Source organism: Coturnix japonica, chromosome 9, assembly GCF_054131305.1.
Source record: "Coturnix japonica strain WE chromosome 9, WE-NBRP24, whole genome shotgun sequence".
Taxonomy (NCBI): Eukaryota; Metazoa; Chordata; class Aves; order Galliformes; family Phasianidae; genus Coturnix; species Coturnix japonica.
The window spans coordinates 5,639,225-5,657,457 of NC_140671.1; the positions used below are offsets into that span (position 1 = coordinate 5,639,225).

Consider the following 18,233-nt stretch of genomic DNA (forward strand, 5'->3'; position numbering starts at 1 on the left):
TGTTACAGTCTGTATGTTCAGTGGCATCCTTATTACAATGCCAAGGGCTGGCTTTCTCTTAAGACGTAGCACACTGACTCTTGGCACAACAGCAGACTGAGCTACGTGGTTGAAGGGACCCACTGCCTTCAGAAGGCCATGCGGGGGTTACTGGCTCTATGAAAGTCATCGATTGGGAAGATTCCTGAAGGGCTGTAGCTTCCATTACAGCACATGAAGGAACAGCTCACCTTCCATTAAGCCGTTCCCTCCTGAGCAGGCAGAGATGGGGCAAAGTGTCCTGGCAGCTGTTAGTCAAGTCAGGCTGTCTCCAAGAAGCAGATCTCACGCACTTTGAAAGCAATTCCTCAGTACAAAGGGCACAAAGAAGGGCACAAAGGCTTGCATAACTGCTAACTAATCTAGCTCTCTTCTTGACTAGATCTGATTGGGAAACCCACAGAACAAGCAGCTTTTATATGAACATCATTATAATCTATTGATATATATAAATATTTAAAACATATCCCTTTTGGTTTTGGTACTATATCTCTGCAAATACATTGAAAGTCTAAAAATACAATCTATACCATTTATGCTACGTGAAAATTAAAAAGAAGAAATAAACGAGACTTAAAACTGAACGGTATCTCTAAAACAAGTTACCTTCATGTCAAGGAAAAGGTTAACACTCTTGGAAAATACTGTTATGGGAGATAAATATGTATGTACATACATAAAAATACATGCAATGGTACACAGATATTAGAAACAAAAGTGGAAGTCAGAACAACAGGTCTAAATGTTCATAAAGCTTTGCTGGTAGAGTGCCAGCACTGTAACAAGACCTTAGAACAGAAGGACAAAGAAACACGTGCAAATACACTGACACTATCCACCAATATCCTCTTAAAGGGATTTTTAATTAAAACAGACCATAATGTTCCTTTCAAAATTTAAGAAAAAAAAACAAGAAAAAAACGTTGATTTACATGTTAAATATTTCTAATTACCCAGTTCATAAGGAAGAGTCAATCAGGGCTCTCACCGTCACTGACAAGGCACAAGGAGCACATTGAAGAAGTTCAATAATCAAAGCAGCAGCTGCAGCATCTCCCACCCTGGTCCCATCACACATCCCCAGGGTCTTCCAGTCAATCCACATTCAAATATATTTGTTACAAAGCAACCAGGAGTAGAAACAGTGCAGATGTGCCACTCAGTGTATTGGATGACCACACGACCACGTTTCTCCAACAAGATGCATGCACCTATTCCACAAAATGGCTCCTCAAAGCCATTCCAATTTACTAAGGTAGCCCTCTATTTAAAGCCTCATGCACGCAAAAGTTGTGAGCAAATTAATTTACATTACTTGAAATCTCTAATCTGTTTTTTAAACACCCCACCCAGCCAAACAACTATAACCAGAACAAACAAGAACTGAAAAGTCAGTCTCTCGTGTTCATCTATCCTTTCAGTGAAAGGAAATTAAATGGTTACGGCTATATATTAAAATGAAGATTGTAGCAAGAAGGGATGCTTATTTATTTAATCTCATGCTGCAAATATAGGTAATATAATCAGGAACTGAAAGGATGGTGTGAATGGTTGGCACTGGATTGCTGAGAGACTCATAGAAGTGTCTGAAGGCCAGGACAGTGCTTTCCTCACCTGAACAAGAAGCTGCCGAGTCCCAAACGTTTGTCCAGTTCCATGGGAGAACACACCACCAGCCTGTTAGATCTCACAGAACTGATTGTTTTTAACGTGTGTATCCTCATGGCACTAAGGATGCTGTGAGCGCGTGTTTGCCCTCACACGTTTATTAGACTTGATGCTGTTTCTAGAAATATATGACGGAACATAAATGCACTCTTGAATTCAAGCTGCACTGAATGCCAGGCTGGACTCCGATCACAAGGAAAAACCATTTCCCACTTATGCTCAGAGCTGTCATCCACCTTCAAATCCAACCTTGCACCGTTCATGTGATATCTGCCAACATCCATTTCACAGTCGGCTCCTGCTCCCATCCCCATCCCCAGCTCCACATCACACAGAGCAGAAAACGCTCTCTCAGCAGGAAATCTCTCCCCCTAGATAAGGCAGTAGGAAGTTTTCATAAAGGCTGTAAAGACTCCACGTCACGGCTCGAACAATGACGCTGCCGGGTCCGAACCCTCCAGCCTGGCTGTGGGCTTCCTGGGGAGCAGTCAAAGGGCTTGGAGGCCTCAATGCAACCCAGCACAGCACAGAGACTGAGCTGCTGCCCAACCATCCCCTCCTGGCTGCTCTGACAAAGACCCTGTGTCATTGCGAGCCACAGTGCTGGAAAGGAGGGCGGGGTGAAAGGAGAGAAGGGAGGCACAGAGGGAGCAAATGCAGCCTGCAGAAGAGATGCAGCCTCCAATCCGTGACATTCAGCCCTCCGCTGTCTCCTCGGGAGATAAAACTGCCGTATAAATTGCTACGGTCAAGGTGGAAAGCTGGAAGGAAAAACCCAACTGCCCTCCTGCATCTCGAACAACCCCCGGTTAATAGCAGACTATTGCAGAACAGGTTAATTGCAACAGCAGAAAGACACAAAGCCATAAATAAAAAACAACTGAGCCAAAGGCCGATGCACAAATAAGCGAGCACCGTTCAAATGATTTCCCCATCCAGGAGAATGTTTGAACGGCTTCACCCTCCATCTTCATCGCCCAGCTCCGCTTTCACCATTACCCGCAATAAACCCGACAGGCCTCGGTGTTACCAGCCGGCTGCCAGCCCCGCACCCAGCGCCCCGTCCTCACCTCCAGCTCCGTGTCCCCGGGTTCCGCCACCCCGACGATCTCGCTGGGCAGCTCGGCCAGGTCGGTGACCCGGATCAGCCCGTCGTGCAGGAAGATGGTCTCCTCCTTCACCGACAACCACTGCGCCGAGTCGCTGGCCGCCGTGGCCGCCGCCGAAGCTGCCGCCGGGGAGCCCATGGCGCGGGCGGCGTTGGGGCTCCGCAGGGCTGAGGGGAGGCGGCCGCCGCTACCCCCCCATGGCGGGGGCAGGGCGGGGGCGGGGGGATCCCCGGCGGGCAGCCGGAGCGCGGTGGGGAGCAGCGAGGCGCGGCGCGTTGCCACCGCGGCAGCAGCGGGCCGGGAAGAGCCGGGAGCCGCCGTGCCAACCCGCCGCCACCGCGACCCGCTCCCTCCTCACAGACACAGGTGACAGCGCGACGCCATGTTGGGGGCTGAGGCGGGCCCGGCGTGCACCGCGCGGGGAACAATACACCCAACCCCCCTGACACAGCCCCGACCGATCCGCCCTCGGCGCCCCTCGGTGCCGCCCCTCGGTGCTGCCCCGCACTCCGCCCCCGGGGGCGGCTCCCCTCACAGCCCGGCCCCAGCACCGACCCGGCGGATCAGCTCAGCTCAGCTCCAGCCCGGCACCGCGCTCCGCCCTCAGGGCAGCGCCCCTCAGCGCCCCGCCCTTATCAGCAGCGGGTCTGACTGTGTGTCAGTCTCCTCAGCCCCTCACAGGATGACCGCCATGTGCGGACCCTCAGCTCATTACGATATCACCGCTCTCCTCTGCTCCCCCAGAGTTTCCCCCCTCAGAGTTTCCTCCGAGCAGCCTCCAGCTCCCTTATCTGTGAGGTGAACGTGGCAGTGCTGCCAAGGAAACGCTGCGGTGCATGTGGAGAATAGGAAATACAAGGGAAAATGGACCTTTCTTCCCTCATGTGGGTATTATTGTGTGACCTGCCCTATTTCCATCAGGCTGGTTTCATATCCTCGAGGCTCGGACCCCCAGCCCAAGACAAAATGGTGCCTGGCGTGAAAGTGAGTGTGAAGCAAAGGTGTGGAGCTGAATTCCTCTGTGTGGAGAAAATGGTGCCTGCTGACATTCACTGATGTTCATGGAGACCCAACAGTAGCTGTGAGCACAGTAAGAGGTAAGCAGTGCTCGTATGGGTCACCTCTGCTGGTGCAGGTTATTCGTCATTGCCAAAAACGGTGGTGGCTATGTTGAAAAACCACATTTTGTAGCTGAGAATGTGCTCTACCAAACAGCGTTATTCTGCTCTTTGTATCTGTTGTAGTTTCCATGGAGATAATTAAGAGGCATTACTTTTGGAGCAACCTACATCACTTCACACTGGGGGGTCTCCTTGTTGAACAAGGTGGTTTGGTATCAAAGGCTTTAGTAAGACAGAGTCTGGTGGGCATCTGTTCTTTGCAGTCAAGCCATGATACAGAGGAGGACGGCTGCAGATGGATGTACCCACAGACATGAAATCCATCCCGTCCTCCCTCAGGAGCCCTCCGAACACTCAGAATGCTGAAGATCTGATGGCAGGTGGGATGTGGCAGCTGAGTGCTGGCTGCTGAGATAAGCTGTGCTCACAAGGTCTCCTCAGAGGAATGGGAAAGCTGCTGAGCTCAGATTAGTCACAATATTTCACCATGAGATAGTGCCTGGTGTTATTGTTTTGTTACCAGAGTAGGAGTTTTATACTGTTTTATATTCATCTGGATGCAACAAGGACAGAGAAAGAAAAAGCGTATATACCCATAACCTGTATGCTAGAAAGAGTTCTCTCTCTAAATTTTCTAATACTATTATGGTACCGCTTGGTGCATCTACTGCAAAATCAATACAGACAGCAGAGCTGGGAGTAAAACAAGTTGTGCCAGAGAGTCTTGTCAACAGAAAGGATTTGCCACGTTTTCTAGAGGTAGAAAGTTTTGGATGCAGCTGTTGTTCTGTGTAACCCCCAGCTGAATATTCTTTGTCTCCAGACCTCCCATGTTCCATCCAGGGCTTTATGGACTGCTTTACCACGGAGGAATAGGCCCAGATGGAGAAGCAGGGTTGGATATAGCTGTCGATTCAACCCACTAATTGCTTTGAAATACAAACCAAGGTCTTGCTTTTGAATAAAGAGCTGACTCAGAGCTACAAGAGAGGTATGGGTAACTCTGGATGCACTCATGTAAGTGCAGAGGGAGGTGTGTGGTTAAATTATACACCACCCAGAGGCTGTGCTCTGTCATTGGCAAACCTCTCAGGGCACAGCCTGGCGCTGAGGATCCTGCTCCATGTGTTTGTGTGTCAGGTCAGTAACCTGAGCTGCTCCTGAGAGACAAGCAGGCTGCTTTGCCATGAGCTGGAGAATGATGCCTGTGTTCCAGAAATCCCTTTTCATATTCTTTATTTATTAATGGGAAGACATTCCAAAGTGAACTTTTGTTCACTGTTTCATAGGTCTTTATTTGTTTGAGGTGTTATGCTCCATGATAAAACTGAGAATCGGGTCCTGCCCTGCCTCAACGTGGTTTATTGAAATAATCACTGGTAAATGTAAGATTTACATGCCCACCACTGTATGATGTATGAGCTTACATAGCAAGGAATGCTGACATTGCTTTATGTGTGAAACGTTCAGTATTAAGGCCATGGTTGCGTAATGAATTGTGTGAATCTCGTCCTGTTTGCCTGGCACCTGGTGCAGAAAATCTTGTATAACCCAGTGAAAAGAAATATTATTTTTGTTCTGCATGTCACCAGAGAATGTCAGCCACTGTAACTTCGATGTGGCATTCAGAGGCGTACTGCAATAACTACAAAGAAGACTTGTAGTGCATTACAGGAGATGGTATGACTTAGAAAAAGACAAGAATAACTTTGTGACATAAACCCTTCAGGTGAAGAAATGAAATCCCTGACTTGTAAATAGGTTTGTACAGAAAATCAGTCATTTGCTATAATTATTTTTCAAGCAGCTGGGTTTGGTTTGAGGAGCTGTGGCCTTGCTTCTGGATTCTGGATGTGTCCTTCTCTGCAAGCAGGAGATGCTTGTGATCTGTTCAGTCTCATGAGCTGAAACATAGAACACAGAAGTTCACTATTCTTGCCTCAAAATGGCTATTTCTTACTATGCAGTGGAATTTAAAGGAACGTTGTATTGGCCTCCATTTTAATTCTGGGGCACCTCCAGTGGTGATGGGCAGCACTGCCAGGGCCTCACTGCCCTCTGAGTGAAGAATTGCTTCCTCACATCCAACCTCAATCTCCTCTCTTTTAGTTTAAAGCCATCCCCCCTTGTCCTATCAAAGAAGTGAAGTGGAAAAAAACCCACAGCATTATATAGATAAGAAAAACTAGACAGTGAAATGAAATAAGCATAAATTATAGAATCATAATCATTATGCTAGAAGGTTTCCTTAGAAATCATGTAATCCAGTGCTGTTACCCAAGCTGTGACTACATGATTTGTGATGCTTGTCCCATCCAAAGTCAAGAGTCCAACTACAGCCTCTTCCACTGTTCAACTGTAATTACTTTTAGGGAGTTTCCTGATGCTTAATTGAATTTCTGCTACTGCAATTGAAGCCTTTTGTTTTGTTCCAACAGCTGAAGGCACGGAGAACAGTTTATTTCCGATTTTAACATCAGTAGTGCCTTATGGTGGGAAGTATTTAAATGCTGCCCATCGCTGAGGAAGAATGGCTGTGAGATGAGCAGATCCCTTCGTGGTTGTCCTGAATTTCTGCATCTGTAATGTCTCGGAAGACTCATTATTAATACCCCAAAATAGGTAGGTTTTAAATACAGCTATTCAGTACTGCTTTAAAATTCAACCTCCTTCAAAACTGGTGCAATAAAATGAGGAAAAAAAGTAAGTGGGGAAAAAAAGTCTGCTACAATATTCTGTTTAATGCTGTAAAAACACTAATGTGACAAGGTGGATTTATGTCATTCATACAAATTATGACAAGGGCCACTTTCTGAAGCATTTTTTCAGGGCGTTTAATGTTAATCTGTCCAAATCATGAAGAGTTTGACTGAGATCCGAGGGTTTTTATATCAGTTTTCAAGAATCACTTACAAAAATGCCATATTTTGGACCAATGTGGGCTTCAGGAGCTGCGGTGTTTTCTTCCTTTTATAGAAGGGAGGAGGACTGCTTGGCAGTGCTATTATAATGCTGAAAGTGGTCTGCAGAGGGGAAGGGCGAATAGTTACACACAAAGCCAAAACACATCTTTCACTGGAAGTTTATCCAGCTTAGTATTTACTGCTTATTCTACATCAAGTTTTATATTAAACTCTCGGAATAAAAAGTGTTTCAGTTCTCAAGCAATAGGGTTTCTACGTTTGAATTTCAGTAATTTCATTCTTCATGTGAATTGGTTGAAATATTAATTCTTCAGATCTCCATTGACAACGAGAAAGAATTCAATTCACTGATGCAGCAACAGCTTTTACTACAAGGAACATTTCCTTATTACTCAAAGGTGTTTTTTGTCCCATGGCGGATATCTAAAATGACCATTTTTTTGTGTGTTCAAAGACTTTAATTTTTGCAAAATTAGGGTAAGTTCCATTTGCAGTCACAGACTGAAAGTGTAAATTTAAATCTTTGGTAGTCAACAAATAGGAATAGGACAGTTAAAGAGAGAGCTTTAATGTATTTAAATTCAGTATCTTTTCCTTTTCTATGTCAAGCAGCATGAACACAAACTGTTTTACTTCACCTTGTATTTTCAGGGAACTTAAAATGTGAAGTCATCCTCAGTGCATTGTGTAGAAAATGAATGTGTTAACCTCTGCTCTGGATCATGCTGCTGTCTCAGCACCGTGTCCCTGCTCACAAACAGGATGTCACCTCCCTGTCGTTGAGTCCTGCAGGAGACGGGTGCAGCCATCTGCCAAGGTTTGTGTCTGATTCATTAGATTCCCTGAAATGTTCACTCAGCGCTGATTGAAGCATGTTGTCAAACCTGCCGTCAGACTTCCTGGGGGAGGAGAAGGATGTTCACATCTCCAAAGGCTGATGGAAACCTGCAGCACAGGGTGACAGCAGCTGCATCATGACATGTGGAAGCATCATAGGTTGTACTTGCAGGTGCTAAAGGGGAGCTCACACTCCTTGTAGCCAGACACCCACATGCTGCCCTGGGAAGTCTGCCCCTGTTGGTTACTTGTGCTGGTGCCTCACTGCCCTTATTGTAAAAGACTTCTTCCTTATATCCATTCTAAACCTCCCCTAGCTTGAAACCATTTCCCCTTGTCCTATCCCAACAGATCCTGCTAAAGAGCCTGTCCCATTTTTTCTTACAGCTCTCTTTAGACAGTAAAAGGAATTTCTTGTTCATAACCATCTCTTCTTCCTACAGGAAACACCTTGGGAGTAAAATAAATAGTTAGTTTTCTTTCCTCTTTGGTATAGCAGAAAGTCAATCTATTTAGGAAAACATAAATATTAGTTTAGCTTAATTACATTCATCTATCTCAATCTAAATCATCATACAATAAGGTCAGGAATATTTTGATGCCGAGAATTTAACAGAGATATAATAAACAGAGCAAAATGGAAATGTATGAATGGTAAGTGGGTGGAAAGCTGGGATTACTATTACTAGTGAGAATTTATATGTAATACTTCTACTTATATCTGTACTTCTGTAGTAGCTGTAAGCTTCATTCAAAACCAAAATCTTGCTGAAATGTGTTACAGGTGCAGAACAGAACCGCTTAAGAACTGAATACAGAGAATCATCTGGATGGCTGAATTTGGAATCAACCTCTGCTTTTCAAGAGGTCTGTGAATGGGCTGGAGAAGCCTCGGTGAGAGCAATTGGGCAACTTAAAAATATAGCCTGTGAGGAAGGCTTGAAAGGATTTGGTGTGTTTAACCTGGGTATGATAAGGCAGAGAGGAAACATGGCAGTAAATATGTGGCAGACTGAAGCAAAGAGAGAATAAGTGAACTGCTGGATAGAACAAAATGTTGCGAGCCTACACTCCAGCTGAGGAGACGCCAGGAAGCCTTTCTCATTGGTATGTTCAGCATGGGACTGGATCACCTCCTGATGCGGGATCTCTGCTAGCAGAGGGTTTAGCAATGCACTCAATAAGCCACTCCTGTTGCAAAATCTATTCATCTGCCCATGCCTAGATGGCAACATTGGGAATAACATCCACAACACATTACATTTCATTCCTCTAAAAGTAAGTGACCTTCCATGAGCACACCTGTAAGTAAGGTACAACTTGCAAGGATATTAGAAAATAGTGACTAGAGAGGCTACAACAACGGGGCACAAAAGAAAGAGACAAAACAGGATTTTAAATGAGGCGTTTAAATGAGCTGATTTTTGTACCTTTCTCTTCTATTTGAAATTCACGGATCAGTTCCAAAATCCTGTGAAGCCTTAATTAGCAGGTTTTTACAGGCACTGCAGCTCTACCTACCCTTTTTCCTAAGAAAAGGAACCCAGGTCGGTGAATCCCTGGCCTGACAAAATGCTATACACTGTGCTAATTTTCTCTTCAATGGTGACAGGCATTCAAAACAAACCAAAACTGAAAGCCACTAATTGAGAACTGAATCCACACAGTGCAAATTGGAATGACTTCTCTGGAGAGAGCAATTTTGCTCTCTATGTGGTGGTGTTTTGCAGCTATAAGTGCCCAGAACTCCAAAGGTGCTCTTCCCTCAGTGTCTGCCTCTCCTTCCCTTCTGTTATTTTCAGTATCTCCTTCGTATATTTTCCAGCCAATAATCTACTTCTAAAAGAAGAGTAAGAACTGTTGCACAACAAAGTCACAGCAGTGAGCAACTTGATGGGATATAAATGAGGGAGATGATCAAAAAAAGGTATAGATGTCTACTCTGTGTGGTCTTTTTTTTTAGTGAAGGGACATTGCTGATTTCTAAGAGGCGCAGCCTTGCGCTGCTCGCTATGACTCACCTGTTTTTCCCTCTGTTCCTTACAGCCAGATGGCATAAGCCAGTGAAGGCCAAATAATTCATCATTCCACAGACTTGCAATGGACTCGTCCCCAGAAGAGGCCTGGAATGTTGGAAGTCTTTTCATGCTGCTACAAGTAAGACAGTTTCTCTGTATTATTGTAGAGCTGAGTTTGTAAATGCTACAGTGGAATGTCAAGCGCTACTAAAAACCTGGTCTTGAAGAGTAAAATCAGTCTTATCTGGAATTCCTTTATGAATACTTGACTTTAACAACATAGCTGTATTTCTTTAAAAAGAGCATCACAAGTAGCCTGCAGATAAACGGTGAAGAAAGGTTAATTGCCCTTCAAGTAAAGTAACTCTGTGAGCAATCAGTAAATGGAAGAATTGAGAGCAGCACTACCTGTCAGTCATCAAAGCCAACCATCTATTTGGGGGGCTGTACCAGCATCAATGCCTTCATCAGATTATTGGTTCACAAACAAGACATCAGCCCAACCTTCTGAATCTGAAACAGTGACCATATAATATGTGTATTGTGCTCAGTGCTCTGTTCTTCTGGACTGTTATCATATGACTATGGATTGTGCATGACACACACATAAAAGCAATTCCTTGGGCTTGATTATCTGGTCTAGCCAGGCGTAGTGTGCTGGCCAATGGAATAGCATGAGAAGTTACAGCTCAGGATGACAGGATGGAAAGAATGATTGAAATTGTATTGATCTTATAAGTCCCCAGGAGACAGCCAGGCTCACGCTGAGACACACTGCAGGTGCTTGTGAAATCAGGTGTCACTTCAGGTAAGCCCAACTACACAATTCTTGATGTTGTTTGTATTATTTCCATATTTGGATTCAAGCAATTTGGAGATTAGTGAGTTGCCTGTGTTAGAAGACAATAACGTGATGATGCTGGGCATTGCCTCAGTGAAGTCCTGTTTACTTACAAAGTATGCAAAAATATTCTTTCCAAAAGTAGTGGTTTAAATGAATCACAGATTCTTGTGCACAGCACTTAGACCAAGATTTTCACACACACAAAACAAGCTTTCTCAAATGCAGTTTTTTCACCCTCCCTACCCCTAATGTATGTAGGTTTGCTTCTTTTCTCTCACACAAATGCAAAGCTCCCCATTTTAAATGCCCTTTTTGCACTTTCTGCATTAGTCCAGAGGGAAACAATGTGGATAATGTGCAATGTACGGAAGTTTTGCCATGTGTCTGTCATTTGAGTTGCTGTTGTTTCAGCTCTCTGATTCCAGAGGGCTGTTTATTTTTCATGCTTATTTTAAGGACAACGGTCACGGTTGCCCACCAACTTCTACGTAATTCCATGAAGCAGATCTTCATGTCAGCTTAGTAGGACATTTACACCAGTAATCTGAATACTGGTTTTAACTAAACATCTGTTGTGAAACACATGCATTCTTTTTAGAGCTGTCATATTAGTTTGTACTGAAAAACAGTCATCCTTCCTTGCATTTAAGACATAGGCTTTCTCTTTAGAACTATTTTTGCACATTTCATCTTCGTATTTTATTTCCTCATATGAAAATGAGCCTTTTTTAACAACAGCATACCACATACAGCCCTTGGTGCTATCTGAAAGCCTTAATTTGAAGAACAATTACAGCCCAAATGCATCTGTCAAGTAAGTGAAAGACCTCTAAATCACATAGGACTGACAAAATGGATGAAGATGTAATTGCTTCTGGTTTAGTTTGTTTTCTTCATGAGGTTTTAAAGTCTCTCCTAGTGTTACTTGATGCGGTTCCCTGCATCCCACTCACTCACTCCAGTGGACTGGATAAATAATTTTACCTTTGTGTACATTTCCTCAGTGTTATAACAGCAGTTTTTTATCTTAAGGTTGAAAACAAGCATGTCAAACCTGAAATACCGAACATTCTTCACAAACCCGCCACTTGGAAGTACTTTATCTTGCAATTAAGCTGAAGTTTACACCAAGTTCCAGAAGCAAAGCTAATATCTGCCTTTTAGACCACCAGCCAGCACAGCAGCAGGAAGGCTCTGGGGACTGGACTTAACCCACACAACCATTTCACAAAGGCAGCTAATAGGTAAAAACAGGTGCTCGGAGATCATAAGGCATCACAACGTATTATCAGTTCCCTGAGAAATGCGATATCCCTCTCTCTTTCCTCTCATAAGGATGCTTTATTATAATTACATATCACTTTATTAGGCAGCTGAAGCTAAGAGCACATTTGATGCTAATGAAGTGCTGCTGTGGTTGAGTCTGTCACTATTTTTGGACCTGCACATCTCCAGCACTTTTGATTGGGTGACTATGAGGCTTTGGATGTCTCTAGCTTCTTCTGTGGCAGATGCTCAGTGAAAAGCAATGACTCAGCTAGCCAGGAACGCAGAACTGTTTACATGCTCAGAATGAGAAAAGCTGTGGGACAGCAAGAATGCACACAAAAGCTCTTTATTTGGTGGAAGTACTTTTCAGGTAGTGGATGGTATTATCTAGATTGAAAAATCCTTCTAATACTAACACAGCTTCTCTCTTGGATATCTATATAGTCATCATTATTCCTCTTTTCCATCTCCCACCTCAAATCAGTTCAGAAAAACGACTGATCTCACAGGACTCAGGGAAAAGATTTTAGTGGTTAAAAGCAAAACAAACCACAGCTACTCACAGGCTTTTTTGTTTCCCATTATGAAAGATGAGGGTTTTGTTGTCCACTTTTCTCTGATTTGAAGCCTGAAGAGCTGCTTGGCACAGTAAAAGCATGGATTTGGTATTAACAAGTAGCGCCACTGCTCCCACACTGCAGTGACAGTACTGGGACAAAGGAGGCAGGAGAACCTGAGACAGTTTGTCTGTACCTATGAAGACAGTTAATTACCTTACCAAGTCACATCCTGACAGCACATTGAGAGTCAGGAGCATCCCTACTTAATAAACAAGATTAATTGGCCTGATAGTAATTTCATGTTGATTGATACACATATGAGGAATGTGTCAAAGTAAATCATAATTATAGAAAAGGCTGTTGTATCTAAATGATTTGTTTCCTTAGGCCAACCCATGTAGCTATTTCCTTTCTATAGCTTCCCCATTCCAAAAGGGAAACAACTGAAGCAGGAGCATCTCTTAACTGTTCCCTTAGATTGCAACTGGACAATTGAATCTTGGTTTGCAGACTTTGCAACGTCACATGGAGCTACAGACTATATTGATCAAGGTCTGCATTGTTTTTACCCTTTTCCCATTTATGTACTCCTGTGTACAATTTTTCTTCAAGCAAGATTTTTAAGTACATTGCTTTGCTTCCTTTGGTAGTATCAGCTAACTTGCTTTAGCACTAGCACTGAGATGCATGCAACACCTGCATGTCTTTTTAGTTGATTTACGCTAACAGGCCAGCCCCATCACTGCTGTAAAATCTCACATCAATTGAAAAGCCTCTGACTATGCCCATCATCCATCGAGCCACAGAAAACAGATGTAACTCATCACAAAAATTGCTCTGATGACAGTGAAAAATAAAGACCATCTTCCAGGAGCTGCACAGGGCAGAACCTGGCACAGAGCAATGTGAGATGCACACCCAGCAGCACAGGAGTGCTTGCTGCATTTGGATAAAGCTTGCTCATTGGCTCCCTCTGCTGAACCACACTGAAATGAAATCTTTTAAATTAAAGAGAAAGATGGTGGAAGGGCAATCAGTGCTACATGCTTCCATATTCTAATACCAGCCAGCATTAGCTACAGAAAGAACTACAGTTCCTGATCTGTGAGATCCAAAGCCAGGTACTATCTACAAATCTAGACCCTTCCCTCAATGCATTTGTGACTACTACGTGATGCAATGCAGGCTTACACCTCAGTGAGGGCTGTATTTCTCCCTTTTCTAGCCTCTTTTCACGAAGCTTGTATGGATTTGATGAAATCTTGACTCCTTGTCAAGTTTGACCCCACTGGCTACTCTCCTCTAGGAATTAATGGGAAAACAGATGGCACAGTTATATAAGCCTCATTTCCTGCAAGAGTCTGGCTAAGAAAGACCTCAAGCATGCCAAATTTGTTAATATATACATCCTCGGTTTTTGTAAGAACTGAGCTATTACTATCCAAACATCTTTTTCCAGGTATCTGATAATTGACCCCAACAGAGAAAGTAAGAGGACAGGATGATCTTTCTCTAGCTGCTTTCTGCCATTTCCTAAGACTGGGAAAGTTTGTTGAAACTCCTCAAGTTTCCCAGGAGAGAAACACACTTGCCTTTCACTGACTTTTTAACTCATTTCTGAGACTATAGAATTAACAATCATGCTTTTGCTCCCTGATCTAAGCAGGTACTGCAGTAGCAAGGGTTCTTGCTTCACAACTAAGGATGTTAGAGCCTACAGATAAAGAACAGGAAGTAAAACACGGTAATTAAACCCTACAAAACTCACTTTAGAATATTCCAGTGCTCCTACTTAAGAAAAGCAAGGCATAGCTCTGGAAATGCCTTTAAGAAGTTGCTGTTTTTGACAAGGTTTATGTAGTGATTGATGGATCAAAGCAGCTCATCAGAAGTGCCATTTGAACAAAGCTGCATCCAAACTTTAAAATGCTAATGAGTTCCCTAGCAGGGGGGTGCTGCTACAACCTGCTTTTTCACAGACTCAGAAGATTTCAGCAATTAAGATACACCAGGAGAGGCACTGAGCTGCATGTTTATTCTCAAACTTGTCCTGAAGAGTTAAGTAAATCCAGCATCTCTATTCCATTCCCAAAAACTTCCCCCCCCACAGCTCATTTATGGTTAAAACTATTTGAAATTCAAGTACTTGTTCCCTTTGTTAATACCAACAGTATTTTTATATGAACACCTCCATCTCCAAAAAACCCCACAAAATAAAGCACCATAAAGCCCCTGACTGTACTCGCTCAATTCTAGACATCTGCAGACGGTCTCTCAATTTCTTACTGCCAGCAGTACTCCAATCCTTTAAATAACTTGCATTGCAAGATTAACACAACACATCCAATTATGGAATGCAATGAAGACACCAGAAATCCTCGCTTTTTTTCCCCTCAAATTTAATGTGGTGCTTTCAGAACATTTAGAACACCAATTTGTGAGGATAGACTCCATTTGAGAGACAGAATGTGGAGCGCAGGTACCCACGGAGCTGAGGCACCTTCTTGATTCGTGCAAGGATCTGGGTATCCACTGCCTTCTGGTCTGTCTTACGTTGCTCCGTTATCTCGTATTTCTAGAAAGTACAAAGAATAAAGTTAAAATCCTGCAGAGCATCTTCAGACTCTTCTAGAGAAGTTTAAGGGCAAACCCTGAGTTCTGGCATTTTCAGGAAACCTTTTCTCAACTTGTTCTAAATATGGGACAGGCAGTAGGAGACCGGAGGTGGCAGAGAGAACTGAAGCCACTGTTTGGCTTATGTTGCAGGTAACTGGAGCCAGCAGCATGCTGTTAGCAGTATCAAAACAGTAAAGGGGTTTCTTGGTCAAGAAAAGCATTCAACTAGAGTAATCAGTGCTGTTCAGCTAAGGGAGAAGCAGAAAACAATCCTCAAGTTTAAAAGGAGCTTATCTCAGTGCTAATGTATGTGCTTATTTTAATTATGTTATCTTTCTCTACTAGAATTGAACTGTCCATTCAATTCAATTGAACTGACCACTTAGAATTGAACTGTCAATTTGTTTTGTGGGATTTCCCCTTTCCAGCCTGGTTTTAAGTAACACAGACATTCATAGAGAATAAACAGTCACGTTCCTTACCTCTTTTTCAGTGTCAAAGATCTCGCCTTCCTGGTGCTTGGGCTTACGCAGCTTCTTCTTCTTGAAGTACGCATCAGTGAGATGCTTGGGAATTTTCACTCCAGAGATATCGACCTTTGTAGATGTAGCAATAACGAATTTCTGGTGGGCCCTACGCAGAGGGACACGGTTGACAGCCAGAGGTCCTAAAGGCCGAGAAAAGACAGACGATAGTCACCATTTTTCAATGGCATTTTTGAGTTGTGTGAGTGCTTACAGCTGAAGATCAGAACAACCAACAAAACACCTTTCCCCACTGCCTCTTCATAAGTAAAAGCCCACAAAAAACACTTCCTGATCTCTTCCAGATATGCAGACGTTGAAGCTTATTTAACTCCCATTCACCTCCCTGAAAAACCTCAAAATATAACTCCCCATAGTTACACAAACACAAGGCATGTTAAATCATCCCAACACAGCTCAGTACTACTAATTCCAGAGACAAATTCAGACTAACAAGTAAATATTTTGTTGGTTTATTTACCTGTAACAAGCAACAGGCCAGTACCAAGCTGCTTCAGAAAGACAACACGCTGAAAAGAGATCAGATGTGACATTAGTCCTCATGTCTTGGGCTACACCTCCTGTGACATATGAGAAACACTGCAGCCAAACTATCTACTCAGACAGACGGAGTAGTCTGTGCTGTTGGTACATGCATTAAAGAAGCAGCCAAACAACACAGGAGCAGAGCTACCAACATTTGTCAATGTACAGCTGTGGCAGAGCAGAAGACACAATGAAACTGGATGAACTCATAAAGTATAATTCTTTCTATGTAACAGCAAGCCAAAGTTCTGGCCTTGTTGCAACAGTAACACAGGCACCAGCCCTGCTATTCTGCAGGGTTAAATCATCATGACAAGCACCTGTAGTTTTTTGAATTGCAGCAAGTTTCCTTTATATATACTCAGTATAATCCAGTATACTCAACTGGATTAGCCTGTTTTAACTCCCAGCTCTGCACAGAAGACTATTCAAAGACTTTTATAAAGACAGGATGAAAAAGCCATCTAGACAGAATGAATTGCATTTGTAGATAGATCTGCATCCAGTGGCTGAGCAGCATCCCATGAAATCAGCTGGAAATTCAAGATAATCTACAGACAAAACATTTCCTGCACAGAAGTGCTGCAAAGCTGCTACGTAAGCCAAGGTGGACAAGAGCACCACAAGTTCCCCATTACCTTGCCGCGGTGACGACCAGTCAGGAGGATCAGAACAGTTCCTGGGGTAATAGAAGCCCGCAGCCTCCTCTTGTGCTGGGAAAATGGCTTTTTGCCATGACTCAAAAGCTTGCGTGGAACATCCTCAGTTGGATAGTAGCGAGGCTAGAAAGAAAAGGAACAAAGTGTATCATCATGTAATCCACGAGATAAAACGCTTTCATTACAGACGCCTCCTTTTCTAACAGATAACCTGTCCTTTAAAGCACAGCAACGACACTGAAACAGTGCTTCCTAAACAACTCATTGCCCTGCTCAGAGATGCAGCATCTACTGACACATCACATGCGGCAGCTTTACACCGCGAGCATTTCAACTCTCACCATCTTGCGGACTTTAACCACACGGGTGCCTCCATTCTTGTCCCCACCAACTGGTTTGACGATGGTCGCGCGTGGCTTTTCTTTCTTCTTCTTTTCTATCTGTAAGCAAAGGGAAGGGAAAAAAAATGAAACTTCAAACCGAAGTCACCACCAAAAGTGGTCAAACAGCTTAAATACAGAAACTCAGATCTATCATCCGTACCTTTGTTTCTGGAGCGGTGTATTTGCGTTTGTACATTGCTTTCCTGGCATACATGGCAGACCGGGAGTACTTCCCAATACCCCGAGCCAGGACAGGGTTACGGCTGGTGTGGTATTTCTTAGGCTTCCTTGTCTTCACATTAGTTCTCCTCTGGCTGGCGCCTGCCTTCTTCTCAACTGGCTTTTTATCAGCTGGTTTCTTCTCTCCTACCTTCTTCTGGGCCGGCTTCTTTTCTCCGGCCTTCTTCTCACCCGTGTTCTTCTCACCCGCCATCTGCAGGCAGAGACAGAACAGAAACTATGCAGTAATATAATTACAAAGCGGACAAAGGAGCATCTGAGATCCCCAAAGCCGAACAGAAGACTCTGAGATTACCCAAAAGCTGAACAGCAAACTGTGAGTTCATCCTTTACACCACCTTAAAGAGCTCTTAGAAGCCTTTAAAGTTATTGGAAATAGACACTACAGCGCTAAAAACTTGAGGTACAAGTATAAGGGAATACCAGTCACCTTCCCGTCCCTTCAGTCACCCCACAGTCCGCTCCTCCATTACCACACAGCAGCCCGGCCCCACTACAGCCCTACACAAGGCCCCGGTTACAGCCCTACGCAAGGCCCCGGCTGCGGCCCGGCCCAGACTCATCGCCCCACTGCAACTCAATAAGAGGCTCCCAACCCTCCCCAAGAGCCCCCACCCACCCTCCAGGCTCCAGCCCAGGCCTACAAGCCCGACACGGCTCCCCTAAGGGCGGATGGCGGCGGATGGCACCCGCCCGACCCACCGCCATCCAGCCCGCAGCTCCGCCATTCTTACCTTCCGGGGAGGGAAAGGGCTCTACATCCGGGCACCCGCGGCCTAAAGAGAGCGTGGCGCCTGACGTCACCGCGCCAATCGCGGGGCACGCTGGGAATTGAAGTCCTGTAGGTCTATGAGGCGGAGTGGCGCACGGTGATGA

The 18,233-nt window shown here is 44.2% G+C and overlaps 2 protein-coding genes and 1 long non-coding RNA gene across 11 annotated transcripts in view; 1 reads left to right on the forward strand and 2 right to left on the reverse strand.

Annotated features, from left to right (window-relative positions):
• Positions 1–3,396, reverse strand: part of HECTD4 (HECT domain E3 ubiquitin protein ligase 4) — a 60,904-nt gene extending 57,508 nt beyond the window's left edge. For all 8 annotated transcript variants that reach the window (XM_085555803.1, XM_015877752.3, XM_015877754.3 and 5 more), the window contains exon 1: positions 2,778–3,396. In XM_085555803.1, the coding sequence (XP_085411929.1) occupies positions 2,778–2,954 (177 nt within the window). In that variant the 5' untranslated portion in view covers positions 2,955–3,396. The remainder of the gene's footprint in view (positions 1–2,777) is intronic.
• Positions 3,397–3,495: 99 nt separating this feature from the next.
• LOC107321165 (uncharacterized) lies at positions 3,496–10,540 on the forward strand. Its single transcript, XR_014949127.1, has 6 exons — positions 3,496–3,913; positions 6,376–6,559; positions 7,513–7,678; positions 8,483–8,592; positions 9,745–9,855; positions 10,456–10,540. It is a non-coding gene; the product is annotated as an uncharacterized LOC107321165 (long non-coding RNA).
• A 3,865-nt stretch (positions 10,541–14,405) lies between these two features.
• Positions 14,406–18,130, reverse strand: RPL6 (ribosomal protein L6). 2 transcript variants are annotated; one of them, XM_015877790.3, is made up of 7 exons: positions 18,092–18,130; positions 17,278–17,550; positions 17,076–17,174; positions 16,714–16,857; positions 16,011–16,059; positions 15,488–15,672; positions 14,406–14,964 (listed from the first exon to the last, which is right to left on the reverse strand). In XM_015877790.3, the coding sequence occupies exons 2-7, from the start codon at positions 17,548–17,550 to the stop codon at positions 14,812–14,814; spliced, it is 903 nt and encodes a 300-aa protein (XP_015733276.1). In that variant the 5' UTR covers positions 18,092–18,130; the 3' UTR covers positions 14,406–14,811. The 2 variants fall into 2 exon arrangements, with proteins under 2 accessions (XP_015733276.1, XP_015733275.1); XM_015877789.3 differs by having other exon boundaries at positions 17,977–18,111.
• Between the last annotated feature and the right edge of the window lie 103 nt (positions 18,131–18,233).